This window comes from Cebus imitator, unplaced genomic scaffold (assembly GCF_001604975.1).
Source record: "Cebus imitator isolate Cc_AM_T3 unplaced genomic scaffold, Cebus_imitator-1.0 Scaffold27, whole genome shotgun sequence".
Lineage (NCBI taxonomy): Eukaryota > Metazoa > Chordata > Mammalia > Primates > Cebidae > Cebus > Cebus imitator.
The window spans coordinates 14,771,110-14,795,842 of record NW_016107342.1 but is presented as its reverse complement, the minus strand read 5'-3'; the positions used below and the strand labels follow the sequence as shown (position 1 = coordinate 14,795,842).

Genomic DNA, 24,733 nt, shown 5'->3' with positions numbered 1-24,733 from the left:
ATAGAAAGTGCCTGGGAAAAAGAAATATCGTACTTTGAAAGACAATTCATTTCTTAACTAAAACACAGAAAATGTAAGTCGTCAGCTTTCAGTCTCATGGTAACAGAAAAACCAAATGTCATGAATAATCTAAAGATGCATATAACTCAAAATGTACACAAACTTGGCCTGACTACACTTTTTCCCCTTTTGGGTGAGTAGAATCAATTCATTTAAATAATTCCATTTTAATTAGCACAAAGTAAAATCATTTTTCTTAATCCAAAAATATCATAAAGAGACATAACAAAAGCAAGCTGGTAGGTAAAAGCATTTTAGGACTTGAATTTAGCCTGGATAAGCCAGACTTACTTATTTTAGGTTTGGCTCTACTTGCAATAATATGAATATGAATACAAATAGCAGTTGTATTGGTGAAACTTGCAGAAAGTGCATATGGGTCTGAATTTCATGGTTCTATAGTTAGAACACTGATGTATATTATATTTACTTACTTAGTATAAGATTTTGGCTATCCTACATATTCAATTTTTAAGTGATCTCAAGTAAGTTGACAGATTTATGTAGATTCTGACTGAATTTTTAAAGACACATTATGATGTATTTAAAACATGGTTTTAGGACAAAAACTCCTAAGTCTCTAAATGTGAATCACCTATTTCAGTAATGCAAATGTCACCCTCAAGAAAAATGGGTCATCATAAACATATTTTTTCATGAAGCAAGACTAATTCTCCAATATTCCCTGAACCAGCAATTTTGTTATTTGCATTTCAAAACAGTATTGTAGCAATAGAATTGAAATTTCCTGCAGGCCTGAATTCGCTATAGAAACGGCTTTGTAGCCTCTGTGGTGGTTAGCTTAGCTCCACAAACAAACAAGCTCGTGACAGGAGAGACTTTCACTCTCATAAGTGAAATGGTATCCCTAGATACACACCATTTTGATGAAAATCAATCTCCTGTGATCTCACAATTTAGAAGTCTTGGGAGTCTTTTCATAACCCAAAGATTTATGAGCAAGCTGTTGAGGAAATGTACTCTACCTTCACATTTTCTGTTTTTCATGTTTCTCTGAAATCCAGGCTTACAGCGACAGAAAACAGATGTTTTTATTTGATTACAATATGCATCATCTCCACATGGATTCACATTATCTTCACAGGTATAATCGGTAGGAGCTGGGATTTAAAAATATGATCAAAACTAATATGATTCTAATTCCTGAAGCGGGAGTTTACTTTTTGAAAATATTTGAAATGATATTTATTATTCCATAGATGACTCATTTTGAATGTATAAGGTTACAGTCTTCTCTCCATGTAAGCCCCCATTTCTTATAAATGTATGGAAGTATAAAGAGTGAACTCGTTTACATTAAATATGGTTCAGACCAAGCTGCTAACAGCTGATATTTAGAGTTGCTGTTAAGCTATAATAATTTCAAAAAGTAAGTTGGGAGTTAATGATTCTAATGACAGGCTATCTTTATTATAGTACCATATACATACTACTTCCTTCTCTGAGAACCAAAGCATTTCCTATAAGCTACCTAGAAATTTAGGCGTTTATTGCTAACCTAAACTTAATATTCGTAAACTCAATCAAGGGCACTGCTAAATTACTTAAGGAAGTTGGCTATATCAGCCATTAAAATTTCATTTTCTATGGTGGACATATATATGAAGAGTAACATTTGAATGTGTAATGTGCTCATAATGGTTGGTCATAAGCTACAACATTCTAGGACAGACAAAAAGTTACCTGTAATTTCCACTACAGCAATTGCAATTTTATTACTTTAGCTCTCAGTCAGGAAAACATTTTAGAAGGCCTTCTCTTTTAAATAAATGAGAAGGACATTATTATAGGGATAACATTATGTTATCTCTAAGTTACTCAAACAAATCAAATTTTTGAGAAATTTAGAAATTTAATTATTATAATTATAACCATTATTTGTCTCCACTGGTTTGAATATCTTGCAATTAGTCAAAATAAGCCAGGAGAATACCATGGTTTAGATACCTGTGGCTATATCCCTGGTGCGGACTGTGTCATCCCTCAGCGAGGAACAATTTAGATGCATAAATGAAAAAAAAAAAAAAAAAAGAAAAGATCCAAAAGTAGGAAATATTGTGTGACTTTTGTATGGAAACTGAATTTAGGATCATAAATTTAACTATTTTTCTTCAATAGAAAAAATCAAATGCCAAGCATTAGTTAAACGCAAAATTACTGGCAATCAAGGTCTAGTAACTCAAGTAGCCTGGCACTCTAACAACAACAAAAAATCACATCTTGCATAAGAATAACTAGGCAACAGATTAAAACCTTTTTAACCAATGAATAAATTAAGATCTTTACCATCATTCAACCAAATATTAGTTTATAAAATTTTAAAAACCACTAAATTTATATTTTATAAGATATAGATTAACTTGCTGACGCCAATTTCTATATCTGAAAATTGATTTCTCAGCTTCTACTTTAATAAGGGTGCTCATTCATTACAAAATCAACTCATTCATTACAAAAGTCCACTTCAAACTTTCTGAAATTCATTTAAGTAGTATTCTAAGGTTGTTTTGGCAAAGGTTTTTTAAAAAGGGCATCAGTCAAGCATATTTTGAACAGTAATATTTTCATCCAGAAAATTTGAGTCATGTACAAGCAGAAATTAGATTTGTGTATCCCAGTACTTTGCTTAACAGAAAACAAACTCACCTATTCTGCATCCTTGCTCATCTGAACCATCTCCGCAGTCATCAAGTCTATCACACTGGAGATCCATAGGGATGCATTTTTTATTACTACAAGCAAACTCATCCTTTTTACAAGGCCTTGCTTTATATGTAAGCTTACCTATAGAGTTGTTTAAAAACTGGTTAGTGTTTCACAGAATCAAAACACATTTATTGAGCATGTAACATCTCCAAAATTGTACTAACTACTATGACAAAGATGAGTTTACAATCTTTAACTTGAAGCTCTCAAGGCCAAATTTTTAAACATTCTGAAATGTTTGGATTTTAGAAAAGTGAGAAAGTATTTTCTTCAAGTAAGTAACATGATTTCTACAGAAAATTTTAAAAATATTTATCCTAAATGGAATTTTTTTAAAGGGTAACAAGGCCAAGCTTTTCCTCCAAGTGATTTTGCTACATACAAGTCTTTTGCTACATATCCAAGTCTTTTGCATGAAAAGTTTTTTGAAATTCAGAATTTGAAAAAAGGAACTGCGTATACAAACAATCAATATAAGCTCCCTTTCTTCAAATAATTAACCCTTTAAATAAGGAATATTTGTAAATCTCTATGCTGTTTCTCCAAGATTAATATTTTCTGAAATAAAATAGTGGGAACTATGGATAAAGGTGCACAGCTACAATGTAAATGAAATGCTGGTGGAATATTTTTATACCATGTCAGAAGATCAAATTCTGAAAATAATTCCCTCAGACATCCACATAAAAGATATATTTTAAATAATGTCTCTGCCCCATGTCATCAGAGAACCTTGTAGCTATGCACTGAATTATTTCATATTAAGCAGATTTACCACTACAGTGATCTTCATCTGAGTTGTCCCCACAATCATCAATCCCATCGCACATTTGCTCAGACTGTAGGCATATTCTGTTATTTCTGCATCTGTGAGGTCTTGTGGGTGGACAAAGAAATTTGACTGAAGGAAAAAAAGAAAAAACAGAGAAGCTCCTTCGGGTACACTGATTTATGAAGAACAACCTTCCTTTTTACTTTTTTTTCTTTTCAAATCCATAAGCTACATTTCCTAAATATCTTTTTTTGTTGTTGTTGTGAAAATTGTCTACTAGTGGCTACCAGAAAAATATGTGATAATCTAGTTATTTATATTAAATACAGAAAAGTGTGCACAGCTGAGGATCTTAAAGGAAACAAGAAAGAACCAAGCTTTATGGCCTCATTTCCAGATGCTTTATCTTAGCTGACTTCACTTGGTGTACTAAATTAATTTATGCCTACAATTATGCAATATGGCAGGACACTTAGCTATCTCAAAGAGTAATTTCACACAGCACAGAGCTGAAGCAAGCATATGTTACAGGCCCAAAATTGAAAATAGGTCATTCAGTGAAAACAAACAAAAATCTCAACAATATTATAGCTTGATTTCTTACTCTTTGTCTCTGTAAACAAAAGTTTAGATATGTATTTGAGGTATAGATTGTCTTAGTTATTCATTTTTAACATGCATGTTATTGTGGGCATTTAAAAAGACCCCAGTGAAAGTTAGGGAATTTTACACTTTTCTCCTCTATTAGTGTCTAATCTGAAGATTTCCACTCTTAAAAGCAGGAAGTTGTCATTAATCTTCATCCTTAGATGTGAAATTTTCCAGAGCTCTCCTTATTCCCCTGATGTTCTTACTCTTGAACTCTTTGCTTAGGTATTTTTATTCATTCTCATTGATTTACTTGCCACTATATCCTGAAGACTTTCAATCCTCTGTTTACTTCAAGCATCTCACAATTGATTGTAGGACATCCCCTCAAGAGTTTCAAATTTAACAAGGTCATCACTCAGCTCTTTATCATCCTCTTCTTAACCCTTTGTTTCCAAACATGCTTTATTTCCATCTTTCAGTTGGTGGCATATCATAGCCAAATGTCTGGAATTATTCTAATGCATTCCTCTCATTGGCCATCCAGTCTCAGTAGCCACTAAGTCCTATTGTTATGTCACTCAGGTTTGTCATCTTCTAGCCATCCCTCCCCGTTATAATCACAATAGCTTAGCTGTTTATTATCTTGTACAGAGAGATATTCTAAATGTATTCAGTTTTATAGCCCATCATCAGAGCCTAAAAAAGCCATAAGAAAAATCAGTCTAACACATTCTTGTAACCATTTGTTCTACAGTTATCAATTTCCTTGAGAATAATTAAGTTATTTTGAATGGCCTAATAGATTTGTCATTATCTTGCTCATGCCAGTCCTGCAGACTCATCCCTTGTCCCTCTCAATATTTGAGCAATACTACTTTATTACAGCGTCTTGAATATGTTACACTCTATCCCTGACCTCCTTGCTTTAAGTAAAATTTTATTACTTAAAAAAAATTGTTTTCCAAGTACACACCCTACTCTTTAGGTCTTTTAGGAATGTCTCTTAATTGGCTCAAACCTCACGTCACCTCATATTTGAAAACATCCTAGTTTCCTACTACAGCTTCCATAGCTTAATCCTATCTTCACTTTCTATTTTTTAAAATAAACAAAAACAAAATTATGTTATTTTGAAGGCTAGACAGTTGATTATATCTTCACACCACTACTATTTTTTAATCAACTTCAAAAACATCACCGCTACCCTAATTTACTGAAAACTAGCACATTCCATCATAGTTTTTTAAGATCTCCATTTAAATTAATTCTAGCATCCTAGATGACTTCAACATTCATATGAGGAAACCAACCAATAATGGGGCTTCTTAGCTCCTTAAGTTTCTTATACCCTATGTCCTCCTACTCTAATCCTGCCTAAGCTACCACTCTCCTGGGAGGTTTTATACATTGGTGGATTTCAATAAATTTATATTTTTGATTCACAGTGGCAGTTTCTGTTGCTGGCAGTTAAGAATTCTAATTTATATACACAGTTGCAGCATAAATTTGTTGTTTCCTATAATTTATTTGTCAAACCACTACTATGAATGTTGCATTTTGGCCACAATCTCTCTTTTTAAAGATTTTTAATCCAAGCAGTATCATTTGACCAAAAATCTCTGAAAAACTACTCTTCAACTTTATCTTAACTCTAGGTAATTGATGCAGCTACCTTTTCCCTATTCACCAGTGATTTTTGTCTGTTCTTGCCTCCGTATTAATTGTAGGTTATCAGTAACCTCTAAAACACTGGACACTGTACTAAGTACTGGGTAAGTTTAGAAACCCACTTTCTTCCCAATAAACTGGATTCTCTGGCCTTTTTCTTTCTTTAATCTTAGGTATCCTATAGAACCCTAAATTTGGATAAACGAAACCACCTGCTCTCCCAATATCTGCGTCTGGGAAGCCAGAAATGTTGCAGATGATCATACTACATGGCCAACTGATACCAAGTATGAATATTTATCAATGCTACTTGGAAAGCGCGCGCACACACACACACACACACACACACATTTATACGCATATACACACACACACAGAGAATGAGAGGTAGAAAGAGATTACTCTCTTGCCTTTTGCAGTAATGATTCAAATCGGCATTCCCTCCAAACCTCCCTACACCATACTTCAACCTTCTAAATATTAACATGCTTTCTAGTGTACAACAATAAGTAGAAATACAAATATGGGAAATTTCTTAACATACTATTAAATAATTTAAGATCTACCTATATCTACAGGTAGCCTATCAACTCATTTCTATATTTTAAGAGCAGAGATAGAAGAATAATTGACTCCTATGTAAAAGTAATAATTTTTCTGGAATTAATTTTCCCCTGTCTTTGCATAAACCATGAGATCTTTGCTAAAACATGTCATTACCTTGGTGTCTCTACAGCCTCACTCTTCTTTCTTTGCAATTCCCTCTGTGGTCACCCATCTGAGCCTTTTCTGGCAGCTCATCTTCACTTAGATGCTTGCTGTCACTCTAAATTTTTTGATAATCCCTTTCCTGTCCTATCTTCACTCCTACCCAGCATAATATTAAATGTTCCATTGTATTTATTATGCTGGCTGTCGAATTTATATCCATAGACTATCCCTTTCCTTTCAATGTGAGAATCAAACATCTAATGCCTACTTGAAATCCCTACTTGAAATCTCTACTCAAACGTCTCTTTAAATGCATCCCAGTCCAGTCTTCTAACCTTTACTTGCAAAACTCTTCCTTTTCCTGTGATCTCCTTCCATTCAAACGGGAAAGCAAAAACAACATACACATTATACTCCACAACTTGCTCTCATTCACCATATCCAATCCACCATTTAATCCACTTTATTCTGCCCTTTATATCATCTTCAAATCTGTCTACATTGTGCTAGCACATGCTGTTATAATCTCAACCCAAGCTACTAGCACAGCTTGCCTAAAGTACCATCATGGTTTTAACCGTTTTTAATACTTTCTACACAAATATTTACATAATTTAAATATGGCCATGTACCACCTCTGCTTAAAATTTCTTAGTATTTCCAGTTATTTTCCAGGTAAAACTTAGAACCCCCAGGTCACATATATCTCTCCTGTCTATAGTTTCACCCTAAGCAAATACAGATGATCTCCAATTTAACAATAGCAAACTGCAAAACAATTTGCAGTTTTCTGACTTTATAACAGTGTGAAAACAATACATGTTCTCCTCTACTTACTATGGGATTATGTCCTGATGTATCATTTATAAATTGAAAATATTTTTAAGTTGAAAATATTTTAATTTGAATAAACTCAAACACACACTGTCAATTTACATTATTTTCAATTTACGATGCGTTTATCTGGTTAAATAAAGGAGTGCCTCTACCTACCTGGCTCTGTGCTCTCTGGGAACATGGGTCCTTCACTTCCTTGAGTAAGACATGGGTTGCTCTGCCGCAGAGCCTTCACATAGCTTGTATCCTTTGTCTGCAATGTTGTGTCACTCTTTCACTCCCAACCTCAATCGTTTTCACCTACTCAGCAGCTAAATACTTCAAAGGCTAACCTAAAATGTTATAAAATCTTTCTATTCCATATTCTTACAAATTACTATACTTTTTCTTTATAGTACGTATCATAGTTTGTAATTGCATATTTTTGTGCATGTGACTATCCATCTTCCGTTAGATTCTAAGCTCTGTGAGATCAGAGTTTGTGCTCACTTTCTCATTATATCGCCAAATTAATAATAGTCTCTTATTGAACAAGTGTCTGTTGAATGAATGAATGAATGACACCTTTTCTCATGCTATTCACTTTGCTTAAGTGAATGACACCTTTTCTCATGCTATTCACATCTGCCTTTCTGAATTGTTCTTTAGGCAGAGTTCATTGAATCTCTCTGCCTTTTCCATACTTTTAGTTAATTCTATAATTGCTTTAAATACAATGTATAAAAATTATTTTTGTTAGTCCAGCCAAAATAAGATCTCCTTGTCAAAAAGAACCATTTTTTCCCTAACTATTTAGCATAATTTCTGGCACATAATAGCTTGACTCAATGTTGATATTGCTTACTGAGAGAAATGCAAAAAATGTTCACACAGTCAATCTGGATTTTACAAGGTTTCCCATCTGTGCTATGTGGAATGCTCCTGAGAATCAATTCCTAGCCCTGGAAGTGGCCCTAGGAGAGTGTGACTCTGTAGACATACATTAATTACTGAACATTTCTGATTCCACTCACTGGTTTGGTGGTCAAGTGGAATAGAGAATAGAAAAAAATTACATAATTGATAAAAATAATAGGTTCTGGATTGATGGTGGTAGATAAGCTCTCATATTGTTTGATACATTATGATTCAAAAACAATATAATCACTGGTGATTCCCCAGAGTTTATTTATAAGATTATGTAAAGAAAACTGAAACTAAAACTTAGTTGCTTTTACTCATCATAATGAGTTGTATGTAAAGAAAAAAAACTCTCCAAGGCCTTTTTTTAAAAACTTTTAAATACTTAAAAAAAAAAGCTACTTGCTTGTTTTGTATTTTTCCACAACTGTAACAACAATAGTGAAATGTCACCATCTATATCTAAATATTGCCTTAACTTGATGCAACAAATATAACAAAACATGTAAGTATATACACTGATGCTGTATTGTCTTTAATTTATAGGACGTGCTATTGAGTTATATCTGAAGTGGCAGTATTTCCCTTTAAAGTATAGGTGAAACTACATTTATTGTAGAAATTAGATAAAAAGTATGAGAACAGGGACTCAAAAATTCATTAAAATAGAAGAGATCCTTTATTTTACTGATCTAAAATTGGACTTTAATATTTGTTGTTTACATAAGCATACACCTGAAAACATCAGTCAAGAGAAACTTGAATTTGGAGAAACAATAATTTTTGTTAAGATTTTTAGGTTTAAATGTTAAATAACTCCTAATTTCAGGTCTGTGCTTAAGACTTGTAAGGATATAGACAGATAGACATGGAGATAGACAGATATCAGATAGATGATAGATAGATAGATGGAGAGAGAAAGAGAGAGAGAGATTTCTTTAGTGGGTGGCTTGTGGAACTATGAGGTTTTATTATTCATGTATTTTCCATTTACTGATCTGTCCCCCCCAAAAATTAGCCTAAAACTCCAATTTGATATGAAGGCAAAATTCTTATATGAAACTTATTCAATTAAAAAATGGACTACTCTAAATCCACACAAAGAGACCACAATCTCTTTTCTGAATAGTGTTGACATGTGCAAGTTCAGATTTAGGATGAGTCTCTATAAAGTCATAGCCTCTAAGCAGGGTAATCTCTTTATTACCTGAATGAAAGCTGTATCTGTGGTTATAATTTATCTACCTAACCCCAGGATGGTATAATTTGTAGTTCACCTTACCACTTCATTGATTCATGCTGGCGCATGAGATCAGGAGATGAAAGGATAATCTAGAGCCATGTGAAATACCATACCACACATATCAGGGGCTTCATCGGAGTTGTCTCCACAGTCGTCTTCTCCATCACACACCCAGAAATGTAGTTTGCAAAGAGAATTATTGCAAAGGAACTCATCAGCTCTACATATATTTCCTCCTTTATTTTAAAACAAGAAGAGACAAAGAGATTCAGGGTAATCAATGCCAGTCAGCAGGACACATATTCCTCTAATTCTTAGCAAACACTATCTAGTTTCTTGTTTCCTTAGATTTATTTCAAGCATAATACTAGGAACAGGAAATGTTCAATTTTTTAATAACATGTATTCATTGTTTATATTTCAAAATGTTCTAATATTACTCTCATATATGTCAATTTTTAAGAAAATATGGATAAGATTTTAAAAGAAAGTTTTTAAAAATCTAAGTTATCTTCCACTTCACACAATTTTTATATTACTGAATACAGAGAGATTTAGAATTTTTTTAGTTTTAATTATAATTTTTTAAAATTTGTTTTTCTTGAAAGAAAACACATTTTTAGAATTATTAGACAATTCAGCTGTATCTGAAATACTAGATCATGAAAAACTTAGAATAATCAGTAAAAAGGTTTTTGCAATCACAAAGAAACACTTAATTTTGTAACAGCAATAAGATTTTGAGCATATTATACAATATTTCAGTTTATTAACATAAAGTTTAAAGCTTTATTTTTTGGATTTTTCAAATGTTTGCATTTTTCTCTTTTAACAAATCAAAATATCAGGAATACAAAAGTATTCTAATGTAAAATTGTTAAGTACATCTACCATATGCAAAGGACCTAAGTAAATAGCAAATTTGAGTTCTATGTCTAGAGGTGTAGCAATATACAGTGGAGACTACAATGACTTGGGAGTTAGGAACTGTGGGTTCTAGTTTTGCTTTGGATAACTCCATTAATTTCTCTGAGACCCAGTGTTTATACACATTATAAAAGAAGTACAGTTAAAGTGATATATGGGGTCATAGGTGCAAGAAGTACCTGGGGAAGCAACACAAATATCAGACTATAGAATTAAGATAAATAACATTGCTCTCGAACTCTCAAAGGATTACACTACCTAGTTAAACCTCATACATAGGTAAAAAATATGATTCATGGGTTGGCTAGATTTGACTTACTGAATGTGTTAACATATTTAAACACACATATGTTTATCAAAATATGGGGCAGAGCAGTGGCAGTGAACATCCTTAAAAGCCTAGAAAATACCCAGAAAAAGCCATTGTTCCTCTGGCAGATGTACTTTGGAGAGAATAGTGTGACTGAACTTGTGAAGGTCAAATAACTCTTCTTGCTCTGAGTTCTGACTTGTCACACAAATCTCTGATAATTCACATCCAGTAGCAAAAGGTTTAACTTAAGACGTGGTAGAATTGGTTAGATTGTAGAATGAAAACTCTAGCTGTGGTGTGGAGAATTTAGAAATAAAGATAGTGACAGTGAAAACCACACTGGAGGAAAAATACATATTTCAACAGAGGTCATGGCAATCGAGAGAAGAACTGATGGTAACTTAATCTAGAGGAGCCACAGCTGAGAGCTCTTCAGAAGGAAAACTCCTCAGGACCTGATGGCTAAGTAGATGAGGGTGGCAAAGGAAAGTGAGCAGAGAAAGAGGATACTCATTTTTTTAGTTTGTTTGGACCATTTGGTAGATGCTGTTGTTCATTAAATAAAGGAACACAGCAGGAGGAGTAGGCTTAAGACATAATTCATTTAAGGTACCGGCAGACAGCCATGTGGTGATGTCGAGCAAGCTGGTGGATAAATACGTCTGAAATATATTTCAGATTTTTGAGCTGTAAATGTGCATCTGGCAGTAATCAGAATATAGTTACGATCTGAAGTTTAAAAGAGAACACAGTGAAAAACAGATTGGGTAGATAAAGAGGAATCTACAAAAGAGACTGAGAAAAAGTAATCAAAATGGTTGGAGAAATATCTGGAAAGATGGTACCAGATAATACATAGGAAAAAGGTTCTAACAAGAGGGACAGAACATGTAACTAATGCTAAAGTAGGTTTAGTGAAATGGTGGTGTGTTCAATGAAATGATTGTCATTGGCTACTGAATGAGAAGAGGAAGTTTGGCATAAAGGGAAGAAAGAGACCAGAAAGTGAGCCTCATTGCTTGTATGAGGAAGAACAGATCCCTGAACACATTTAAGTGCTTCTGATAATAATTCAGTAGACAAGGTACATTTGAGGATACAAGAAAGCAAAAGGGTAATTAATGTAATGAGTTTCTGGAGCATCCAGAGAGTGGGAGAGACTTCAGATCTAGAGCAAAATGAAAGACATAGGCTTAGACTGAAAATTAAATAAGTGTTCTGTTTTGGGAAGAAAGAAGGAGGAAAGCCTGCATACAGCTACCTGTAGGTTTGTTAGTTTGGTGGCTAGATGTTGAAAAATTGTCATGGTTTTTATTATTTCTGTAAGGAGGAAGTTGAAATTATTAATGAAGAGAGTCAGAGGTGGCTTAGTAACAGATTTGAGAGGGTTGACTTTTTAAAAACCTGATATGATAATGGCAGAAACATGACTAGGAAAACCTGGGCAGGCTGCTTAGAATGTTAAGTAATATTTAAATCTCAGACCAAGAATTTATAGTGATATTGGTCTGAATAACAGTACAATTGTCTGCAAAAATGCTTAGTAGAATTGGTAAAGCTTACATTGTAATCTCTGAGGACAACCAAACTATGAAAGAGACAAAGGCAAGGGCTGGATGAATCCACCAAGGTGAATATCACCATGTGAGACTGACAGTTCCACATCTGTCATTGGGATAACCCTTTCTTCCAACCTTCTGCAATGCTGAGCTCCATACTGCTATAATTATATGATTAATCTCAATTAATAAACCTATGCAATAAAATTCAATACCATTTAACAACTGTCTCACTCTGAATATGATGAAAAAGATGGCATGTACAGTATGCAGTCTTTTATACTAAAGAAATTAAAGGTATGAATACCAGTATGAAGTGAGTATATTGCCTTAACTCAAAATCAAATCCATAGAATATGAAGCAGAGTTCACTTTCAGCATAAAGGTTCTAATGACTAAATCTCATCACATGCTCCATTTTGCAGTGGATTACATTCAAACAGAATTTGTGAACTTCTGACATTCTCTAATTATTTTAGAAAATGCTATTTGTACCATATATATCAGTCTTGTTAAAAAATGAGCTCCCTAAGGTATTGCATTAGATAACATTATAATTTTCTCCACATGAGTGTTGGGCATGCCACTGATTTTATTTAAAAGAAGAGAACTACAAATGAAATCATATTGTAAGAGAAAGACAAAGGTTTTTGTGATAAGATACCAAAGATTTGATGTTGTACTGCAAAATATTTGCATTTCAAAAAATGCATTATGGTGCTACCATGATACCCTGAGATTCACTTAAAATGCCTTATTTTTAAATGGCATAAAGTAAATATAAACAACAAAAAAAGGTATAATTTAAAGAGATTTGCTGAATTAAAATTTCAGTTTCCTAGTCATGTTCTTGATCAGCTTAACAGGAAGTTATTAGGAAAACAGAAAAGTATATGTTAATTAACAATAATATGTCTAAATTATAACAGAGGCCTTGGCAAGTTCATATAAATCTGGTCAAGTGCATCATCACCGAAGATAAACATATAGAGTTCTCATCTTAATTAGGTTGAGAGAAGCCTTAATACATGATAATACTTTATAATTTATTTGACTAGCTTACATGTTGTTTAGCTGGCAATTACTCAAAAGAGAACCTCCCAATATTTTCCAGCAGCTTTACATAAAGTGCAAATTTTGAAAGCTCAGGCCAGAACAAGCACCATACTTCCTTAAGGCCATATGTTTTACCTTTAAAAATGCTAATGCTGCTTTTAATTCCAGAGTATTTTGGACTTTTGTCTTTTAAAGTAAACTAGTCAAACTGATTCTTTGGGAAAATGTGTCATGCCTGTCCTTCAGCTCTCTTACATTCCAGGCCCAACACTCAGCTCTTATTAGCTCATGTATCCAGATTGGAGATAAATGGAAGTGAGACTTAATAGAAAACATGCTTATTCTGACATCCCATTTCCTCAATGCCTTAAAATACCTTTATCCAATACCTAAGCCACTTCCTGGGAATAAATTAAATACTAGAAATCTGAAACTGGTAATGCCTTAAGTTACATTCATATGGGATCGAATAATCTAACCACTAAAATGTGTAATTGAAACTTAATTACCTAGCAGCAGAGAAAACCAAGTTAGAAGTGCGAATGGAGAGGAAGGAGACTTTGAAACATTTGTAAATGATTGAATTAAAGGCTCTCAACTCTTTTTCAGTCATTAACATTAAATATTTAGTAGAATAATTTTGGATCTGAAAGGTACTTGAGATTTTCCACTTTGCTAGGATATAACACATAGAGAGGCACGGTAGAAGGTAAGCCTGGGAGGGTAAAATGGGATCATTCTCTTGTAACCCTGATTACTAGGTTGAATTGTTTCTATGTAACCAGGTGCCTTAAGTAAAAACTGATATAATCAAAGGGACACTATATAAGTCCATCTTATATAAAGATGAACCTTGTAACAGTGAATAGGATGTATTAAAAACCAGCTAAGTGGCATTATGCCTGCCCAAGCAAGGAGCAATGGGAGAATAAACTAGACTGGTAGTAGTAATTGAGGCTGAGCGATACAGGTGATTCGCTAGAATATGGAAAACTAGGAGAACCTTAATTGTCATCCAAAACTTTTAAATATAAAAGTCACATGAGTTATGCTGCCAGACTGTCCAAAATGTTTGCTGCCTCTAGAATGACCAATTGCAGTGAGTGTGAGAACTTAGCCTATGGTAGAAATAGCTGTTATGGATATTTAACCTTGTATGGCTCTCTATTATGAATGGCAAATTCAAAATGAAACTGAAGGCCAACTCTGGGTGCACTGCCTGTGAGTTAAGCCCTGCTTCAAAGGAGCAGTAAATTAAACAAATAAACAAACAAAATAATAAACTATTTTTTTCTGCATAATATAACACTTCATCAGGTTTAGAATGGAGATATTATCTAATCATAAACATCTGATATAATATTAAAGAAAATAAAAATATTGTTTTTCTTAGGTGACTACATATTTACAAAAGTAAATATTTTAGATAGATTTAAACTGAATAAACCTAGAGTGCACATTCAAGTGCCTTGAATCATGTGGCAATGTCTAGTACCATCTTTATTGATGATCTTCCAAATACCAAGAAGTGTAAAATCTATTGAAAGACTTTGTAAGCAGGTCACAAGAAATTTTGTATTTATAAACTATCTTTAACAAAATGAAAATAACAAACACTGATTAATTTGTGATCATTTTAAGCTTCAGCACACAATTGCTTTGAGAAATAACTCTAAAGTAGTAGCAATCGCTGCATTTAATGCGGTGGTTTACAACTAAAATGTTTTCTGTCAGGAAATGGTCTTCACATAGCTGGGAAATGATATATAACAAAACAGAAAGTTATCTTTTAGACTGACAAAAAATGTAGGTTATTTTCTCAATGATATGGCAATGCAGAAATTTAGGGATTTGGGGCACAACCTATAACCTATATATTATACAGCATATAAATGTGTGCAATTGAGTTTGCCATATGTTGTTCCTATGTTTTCAGAGTAAGGCAAGCAATGTGAAAGAAAAGAATATACGGAAAATTCAGAATATACTTTTGTAGTCACGGTTTTACTGGCTACTTTCTCTGTATTCTTCACATATCGCTATGATCGACCTGGCATCTAGTCTGAAATGGTAGACACTCAGTAAACACTTGCACTGTGGTCATGTTTGTCATGCCCAGATCAAGATTACACTCTGACCAACAATGATCTGGATTTTGCATATGTAGACCAGGCTATCATGTAATGAAACTTGGAAGAGTAAAGAGAAGCATTTAATGATCCTATCCTCTGCCTCTAGCACACACTATACATCCTGCACAGCACCTTAACTTCCATTCTCTCACTTACAGGTACACACACACACAAATCCCTTACCTCTGTCACAGTTCTCTTCATCACTGCCATCCACACAGTCATGAACTCCATCACACAGCCATCTAATTGGAATACAGCGGGCTTTATTTTTGCACCGAAACTGATCTTCCTTACATTCAGTCACACAGTCCATCTGTTCAAATACAAATGGACACTGCAGTTTTCATTAATGATAATGATACAAACATGGACAAAATGAACATGCAGCTTGTAATACTAAAGATTTGTTATACCATGGCCTTTCTTTTATTTTGTATTAATGAACATAACCTCTACAAATGGCAATGAGCTTTAGTATATGGACAGAATGGAGATCCAGGTATTCACTGAAATGATTGCATTCAGTGTACATATCCAACATGTTAAACTGCTCTAAGAATCAAGATTCTCTTTATTTTTATTACATTTGTTTGCCCAAACCTAATTCATGTAATTCAAATATTTTAATTAAGCGATATGTTTTACCTCATCTGAACCATCAGCACAATCATATTCTCCATTACATTTCAAAGATGCTGACATACATCCACCACTGGCACATATGTATTCACTTGATGAGCAAGTAGGAGAAGCTGAATATAATTATAAATTTGAGATTTAGATAGAGTAAAAATAACTGGTATGAGAAATAAAAACATATAAACACATAAATATATGAATTTATAGACGGCAATAAAAATACTTTATATTATATAACTATAATGACTAGTATTACAGATTCATTTAAATTATTTAAATAAATAATTTTGCAATTTTTTACAATATTACTGCATTATATTGCATATACTTTGTGATGTAATACCCTGTGCAGTAAGAATTTAACTCAATAGTCCATAGGGAAAAAAAAAAAAAAAAAAAACCTTGCTATCCTTCATCCCTTTGATTTTGAAGAGTTACATAATTTTTTAAATAATTTTAAATTAAATTATTTTAAACTATTAAAGTCTCAAATTACTTTCAAAGCTCTGTAATAATATTTAGTAATCTTTGAGTATGTTAATTCTTATATTCACTGTATAAAGCAGAAAGTAGAAATCTTGTCATGGTCTCATAGACCCAATGATATCCATTTGGTTGGATTGACATAAATATAGCATTTGAATAAGTTCTAAGAATTGTATTGTTTGGGGATTTTAAATATACATGTGTAATTAATAGAGTTAGTATGTGCAGTATTCATTTCTGATACAGAAAATAATAACAAGCAGCTAAATATATGTCATTTACAAGTGTAATATTTGCAAGTTTATAATATTTATAAGCATATTAGTCACAAAATGTAAATACTACCCAGCCTAATTAATTGACAGTAATTATAACAGCTGCCTTTGTCTATGGGCTTGAGTTGTCTAGGCTTACATTCAAACATCTAGGCTTTTAACCTTATGTTAGACCACTATGTAGCCTATTGTACGTACTGAAGAACTTTGTGGTCTGAATTCCTTAGCTCAGGGATACTAAAAAGCTTTTTCCTTGAGTTTCAATTCCTTTTAATTGGCAGTGTTTGCCTAGGAATGTGTATTCATAAGGAGTCTAGTAACATGTCTGTATTCAGTAAGAAAGAAATATGTGATCAATTAACAAAATGTCCCATGGGCTTGGTCCTGGGGCATAGTAATGTGTGAGCCTTGTACCTGTGACTCTGACCTGGTCTCTCAAGGTAATGTTTTCATGGCCATACATATATTATAGTATAGTTTTTCACCAGTAATATTTTTCTATAAGATAATATAATTAAAATATATAATAAAAAGATTAAATGTCCTAATTGAGTATATTTATAGAGCCAGCTAGCCCATAAATTGAGAATGTATCTTTTTTCTGGTTTTGCTTTCTAATTTTATTCAAATTTTGGCTCAAGATATAAATACAAACAATACAATTATGCTTCTTCTTAGCTAACACCATGTTGAAATGAGTGTATTCTATTTCATAACCGTTTTCATAACTAAAAACCTGTCTTTCACTGTACTTACAATTTCAACAGATTTTGCTTGGCTATCTTGGGGAAACAATTCCAAATGGTATAATAAGATAGAGAAACCAGAAAATCAAATTTGGGGGAATTATGCTTGGATTCCATTCATAAGTAATGATCTTATCTTCCAAAAAACTTTCAAAACATATGAAGAACACACTAATTAATATATCCACAGATTTGTAGATCATTTCTTAAAAATGGTAAACATATGACATATTTGCCACTGTTTTCTGCATATTGCTGCTTAAATTTAAATTCTATTAAGGTAAAGTGTTAACAAAATTAAATATCACTTCAATCCTCTTACCTGGCTCACAGCTTTTCTCATCTTCCCCATATTTACAGTCTTCATGGCCATCACATTTCCATTTTGCTGGTATACACTGACCATTGGAACATTGGAACTGATCTTTGGAGCAACTTGTTTCACAATTTCTCTATGACAAACAACAGAGATGTAATTAAAATTAAAATTTTAGAAAAACGTCTACAAACTCAAAAGACAGGAAAAATTTATGTACAGAAAACCTGGAACTCATCTTGGAACAACTGTTTCACAATTTCTCTGTCCAAAACAACAAAAATGTAATTAAAATTACATTTTTAGAATAAACCCAATAGACCAGACAACTTATGCTAGGAACCAGAAGTGTAGGAACCATGTCTACTATATAAAGGTGGCTCAGATGCTAATATTTCAAGCAAGCCCATGACTATATAACAGAATTAAAACCATTTTCCACTTTTGTTTGTCCCTGTGGATTATAATAAAACACAAAATGAAAAACAAACACAAATTTTATGGTTTCATCATGCTAATTAAGTTACTCCGAGAAAATTATTATTCAGTAGGTAGTTATGGGGTAATGGAATTTTAATAATTGTAGGTGATAATGAAGATTATGCTGTAATAAAAGGGTTAAAGAATGACCTCTAGCTGGCACAATAGCCCCAGCCACTCAGGACTCTGGAGTCGGAGGACTGCTTGAGTCCAGAACTTTGAGGCTGTAGAGTGCTGTGATGGGCACACATGAATACCACTGCGCTCTAGTCTAGGCAACATAGTGACATCCTGTGTCTAAACATTTTTTTTTTTTCTAAAATTATTTCGAAGCAACTACATCCAATTCATTGGCTATAGGGAGTAGAAGGCTAGGGATATGGAATGTGAAACAAACAAGAATCCTAAGACAAATCCATTTTGCACTGGCAAAGCTTCCCCTGGTGTTCTTTCTTTCTCTTTTCTCCATCTCTTTTCCTTTGCACCTTTTACAGTTTACTTGTTTATAATTCTCCTTCTCCTCATTCCCGACACTGGTCTTTAAAGAACTGTGAAATAAAATGTCAAAACTTTCACTTCTTCTAGTCCATACACAGATTTTATGTCGAAGTCAAACAAGATGGCAAATTTACCTTTAGGGATGTGTATATGAGATAAGTGAATTGGATTCACTAGAAATCACCTTCCCTGGGTCTGAACACTGTGGTTGAAATGGAATACTCCAAAGAAGTGTCTCACTGGGGTTTTATTTTCTGTTGTTAAGGAATTTCTATTTTTGCTAAAATGTACTTGTTTGCTTCTTTCACAAAAGGTGTAACAATCTCATGGTTTGCGGAACTCCCAGTGAGTAAAGTACATTCAACCACTACTTGCTGCTTCTTCCCAGTTTCATCCACACGTAAGAAAGGAGAGTTCACTTCCTAAATTCCTGAAATTTTCTCTTTATGATGACAGTTTAAGTAGAAATGGAACTACCTAAGAAAGGCTTTTTATGTGTAAACATAATCAGAAATCTGGGATATCTGAATAGTAAGCTAAATAATAGAAAATGGTGTGAAAGACATTAGAGAATGTTATAAGAAAGAGATGTCATATATTTTATTCAACACAGTATTCTCCATACTGTCAGTGCCTGGGACATAGTAAGCATTCAATACAGACTGCTGAGTGAATTAACAAATTAATGAATTAGCAAATGTAGAAAGCAAATATAAATTAACATCTCAGGTAACTTTATCCCAGCTCTAACAGGATAAAGATCATATCTGTCTGTGAACCAAGTATCTAATACCGTGACGTAATTATAGTAACTATCCAGTAAATATTTTTAGAAGCGAGGAATAACTGAGCTCGGTTAAGTAAAATAGCTCAATAACCAATGGCATTGGTGTGTCTATAGTGTTTGAACAACAATACAGAAGGTAGCATGTGTAGGTACTTTGCTTATCATCAGAAAATTGTAATCTGAGATTCATTGCACTGTAGTTGTGTGTTTGTGTTTGTGTGTATGAGTATGTGTGTATATAGATGTGTTGTATTGTTTTAAGCATTTAAAAACATGTAAAAAAGTAGAGGGAATAGGATAGTATATGCTGTGTGCCCATTATGCTCAATCAACAGTTATCTTCACTATGCATATTTCATCCATCATCTCTCCACTTATTTACATTAAGAATATTTTAACATAACAATAGTATCAGAAAGCTGACAATATCACAAAATTAACAATAATTCTTTAAAATATTCAACCCATATAAAAATCCTAATTTACATAACTGTATAAAATACTGTTTGGTAAAATAAGGACTCAAAAGAAATCTATACCTTGAATTAAAGTTTCTTTAATATATAACTATTTCTCATTCTTCAGATTTTTAAAATTCCATTTACTACTTGAAAAAACCAGGTCATTTATACTATAGAAAAGCTCCCATCCTGAATTGGACTAATTACATCTTAAGAATGTTGATACCTTCGCAACCTCCAAAGAGATTAATGAGCTTTTGCTTTTTAAAGTATTGTTGTGAACTCATTGATTTTTATACATTTTGTGTGTGTGTGTTTCAATCCCTTACACTCATTTTTCTTTCTAATGCTCAAATTGTCCCTTTTTTCAGGGCAAGTTCTTTTAAGCTTGTTCTTGTGCACTTTGTACACTCTCTTAATAATCGCAGATGTTAGCAGCTCATGTTGTCAATTTATTTTTTCAGACCTAAAATTAGGCATATCTCAAAAGAAGCTTTGTTTCCTTTCATTGGAAAATGGTGTTTAGAGACCACTTGATGAATTCCAGGATAGTCATTACCATTGGGTTATAATTGGTTCTAGGACTTTACACTGGTAGAAGTAGAAATTATATATTTTTAGAAAGAGTAGGATTAATCAAGATCTTTTGGATTTAATATGAGAGGATTTTTACTTAGCTTTTTGTTTCTAAATTTATATCTCCTTTCTTTTACTTTTAAATTTTGAGTTCTAATGGCATTGATATAAATAAGTATTTGAAGCACCCTACATGTTTCAAATTAGCAGAAGCAATATTATTATTAAAAATAAGTCTGTGAATGCAGTTTAAGATTTATTTGCTTTTTTTTTGTTTTTACAACATATTATGCTAAATGTAGAGGACAAATATTAGAATTTAAAATAAATAAAATAATCATTTAAATAATCGTTCTGTGCGTGTGCCACAGAGATAAACACTTGCTATAAAATTAGACTGAACTAAGTTTGTAAATTTCTTCTTTGTTGTTTTGTCTTGTTATTAACAAGCTAATCATACTATCAGTTCCATTTACACAGAACCTTATCTTCAGAATTCTCCCAATTTTTGTTCTTAACATGAGAGTATCCTGTGTGTAATTCTGCTTTCCAGTCATTTGTTCAATTCTTTTTTTTTTGTCTAGATTGTAGAAAGAAAAAACAATAGAAATCAACTACCAATAGTGTTAGCTACTTCGTGACATATACACTGTATTAATGTCTATAAATGTAGAGAAAAGTGACTTTACTACAGTTAATTTCATTTCTTCTGAGCTTTACTATGAAAATGTCTGGATATATGGAGATATATTTAGTCATCAAATATGCCCATCAACTTATGGCATGACAGACATGGTGGTAATACAGATATCCATTTTCACATGAATAAGATTTTAAAGAAGAAGCAGTGTTTGATTCTGTATATGTACTTTGCATATCTTGTGAATAAGATTTAAGATAAATACATAAGCCTTAAATAATATATCCCCACCTTTTGATGTTTTACAGATTACACAGATTGGTGATACATATTAAGTAAACAAAAACAAAACCAAGATGTTTTTCATGGATGAGTTTACTTAAAATGTATTTTTCTGCCATAGAAAAGTTAAACAAAATTTTCAAATGAATGAATGCTAGCTAAATATGTGGCTGGTAAATGTAAAAAATGTAACTCTCCTGTGTGTTTTTTAAAAAAAATGGTTTGCACATTGCCATGTGTGTACCTATGCAACAATCCTGCATGATGTGCCCCAGAACCTAAAGTACAATAAAAGAAAATGGTTTGACTTTTGTATTTTTTTGACTTTTTATTTCCATGACTAGAAGTGGTGTATTTTTCAACTTCTTCTCTTGAGTGACCTTTGCATTCTTGAGACTTAGGTTTTGCTGGCCCTCGGGTGAGAAATTACATGTGTATATTTTCAAAATCTAGGCTGTTGAATGTGGTTATTGTGACTTTCCAAAATGGCAGGAAGAGGAAGAATTGTCCAGTACTACAGGGAATGGTTTTCATGGGTTTTATAAATAGCAGAGACCTGTAGTATCTCTCACAGAGGCAAGAAATCAGTGGATGCCTAGGGAATTGGGAACTGAAACACAGAAACCTCCAGAACTGCAGCGAAAATCCTCTGTCCATGTCTATGATCAGTGGGAGGACAGTAATGAGAGGTGAGTACATATGCTTGTCAAGCAGAGCAGCAGAGCCCTAGGGAATCACTGTAATACCAGAGCCATGATGTACACTGAGGAGCACAGAGCTCTTTTATCCTTCACCTCTGATGAGACTTGATTGCACAAACCTTGTGTTTCTCCTATTATCTATGTGAAATAACTGATATTGGGATATGAAAGCTTGGGGTCCTTTTAGCTTTGATTGAGAAAAAATATATAATCATGTGTAGTTTATTATTTTTAAAGCATCATGGAGTAATTAATATCTGTAACAGAGAGACATAAATGCATAAATAACAAATTGTATGAGGTATTGTAAAATGTTAGCACAAACTAAGTTTATAGGATTACCCAGAGAATTTGTAAACATTTTCACTTAAAGCTGTGTGTACATAGGCCTTATTATAAATGGATTGTGATTCATCACCGAAGCAAAGCTCAACCTGTGGTTTCATGAAAATTGATGACCCATATCGATGTCTGTAAGGCTATATCTATTGAAGAAACAGACTGGGGAGAAGAAACTCTTTAAAATGCATAAAATATTAGTCCTGACTATAAATACTGCAGCAAATTTATGAACTAATTCACAGATGGCAGGGGCATCAGCTATAGGGAATATGATTTCCAAACATCCTATTCCCAACCCAGCTATTCACTAGTTGAGGTAAAACAGACTATAAAATTAACTGTCAATAGCAGCACAAGAGCTATTCCCTGTGCTGGGGATGTGGAGCACAGCACATCGATATAATACTTATCTCAGTGTGTCAGGAGCAAAGTGTATTTCTGAGCTGTCCTTGCCACACTTACTGGACTGAATAATAATAATTACAAATGTGGTTCTAAAGAGCTGCTTTCTTTGTTTTTGATTTTACAAAGATGCCTACCTCATCAGAGCCATCTGCACAGTCAAAATCTCCATCACACCAAAACCTTGAAGAAACACAGTCCCCATTGGCACAGAGGAAATCTTTCAATGTACATGTCTGTGGCTCTGGGGATAAAAAAAATAGCATAGGGTTATTTTATTATATGCAAGTGCATTCCAAAATTTATATGACATATGACATGAGGTAACATTAAAGAAAAAAAAATAGGTTAGTCAAACAGAACCAATAAATTGTTTAGGAAGAATCTCATGAAGCACCTATAGTACATAATATAATAGTTTTTCAAATTTATTTTTAAAGTCATGGGTACAAAATGGCATTATAAAAAAAAGTTGGAACAAAAGACAAAAGATAAATGGTGTACTGTTCAATAAAATGAAATAAAAAGCCTAAAAATGTACCTATTGTCATACTATAACAATGATCTTTTTAGTGCTGAAGTTCTCTGTCATTTTATGTATTTGCTTTAAGTAAGTACCACATTTTGTGGCTCTCTGTACCCATGGGGCTGTTTGTTATTAACTGGGTAGTGAGTCTAGCCTAGCCTTCGCATCTGACTTTTTATTATGTGTTCTAAAGACATTCTAATTACTCAGTATTGTCCCCAGAAAGTCTGGAGTTCCTGGAACAAGAAGAGTACATAGGGATAATATTAAACAAAGCTAGTTTGTAAAAGTTGAAGGTTCTTCTTTAAAAACTGCACATTTGTTTATGCCATTGTTTACTGTGCCCTACATCACTTGCCTGTCAATTTAGATAATTTAGCAGTTACTGATTTAATTACGCTGTCCCGTATTCTACATAGGGCATAAGCCAAATAGTAATGACTTACCACTTGGCTTAATTCCTATTTGAATACGATTCATCTGGAAAATGAAGTAGGATTTTAGAAATTTGTTTCTGCAAGTAATCAATATGACTGCTGGATATCATCTCTTGTTTTGTTTTTGTTCTCTAAAGAGGACTGATATCTTACACGATGAAAGATCTCTTCTTGTTGCCTCTATTCATTCATTGCATTTACAATTGTGTCACACATAATAAAATTCTTATCTGGATCAAGAAGAAATAACTAACAGACATTAAGGAATATCCGTATGATGCCTGATTTTCTGCACAAAGATTGTGAGTAAATTAGTCTGCATTTGGATTTTTCTCTACACAATCCATTGGTTCCTACATATAGAGTAACATTTTGGTGGTTTGGTATCCTGAAGGCTCCTACATTTCTATATAAAGAAACCCTTTCAGGGTCAAGCGCAGTGGCTCCCTCCTGTAATTCCAGCACTTTGGGAGGCCGAGTTTAGTGGATCACTTCAGGTCAGGAGCTCAAGACCAGCCTGGGCAACATGGTGAAACCCCATATCTACTAAAAATACAAAAATTAGCCTAGCTTCGTGGCAGGTGCCTGTAATCACTGCTTCTTAAGAGGCTGAGGTGGGATAATTGCTTGATCTGGGAGG

The 24,733-nt window shown here is 33.2% G+C and overlaps 1 protein-coding gene across 3 annotated transcripts in view; it reads right to left on the bottom strand.

The window, feature by feature from the left end:
* Positions 1–24,733, bottom strand: part of LRP1B (LDL receptor related protein 1B) — a 1,911,091-nt gene that overhangs the window by 129,193 nt on the left and 1,757,165 nt on the right. For all 3 annotated transcript variants that reach the window (XM_017523186.2, XM_037736613.1, XM_037736614.1), the window contains exons 68-75: positions 23,268–23,374; positions 17,968–18,097; positions 16,145–16,251; positions 15,680–15,812; positions 9,623–9,745; positions 3,563–3,688; positions 2,728–2,865; positions 1,047–1,181 (exon numbers count right to left, since the gene is read on the bottom strand). In XM_017523186.2, coding sequence (XP_017378675.1) covers positions 1,047–1,181; positions 2,728–2,865; positions 3,563–3,688; positions 9,623–9,745; positions 15,680–15,812; positions 16,145–16,251; positions 17,968–18,097; positions 23,268–23,374 — 999 coding nt within the window. The remainder of the gene's footprint in view (positions 1–1,046; positions 1,182–2,727; positions 2,866–3,562; positions 3,689–9,622; positions 9,746–15,679; positions 15,813–16,144; positions 16,252–17,967; positions 18,098–23,267; positions 23,375–24,733) is intronic.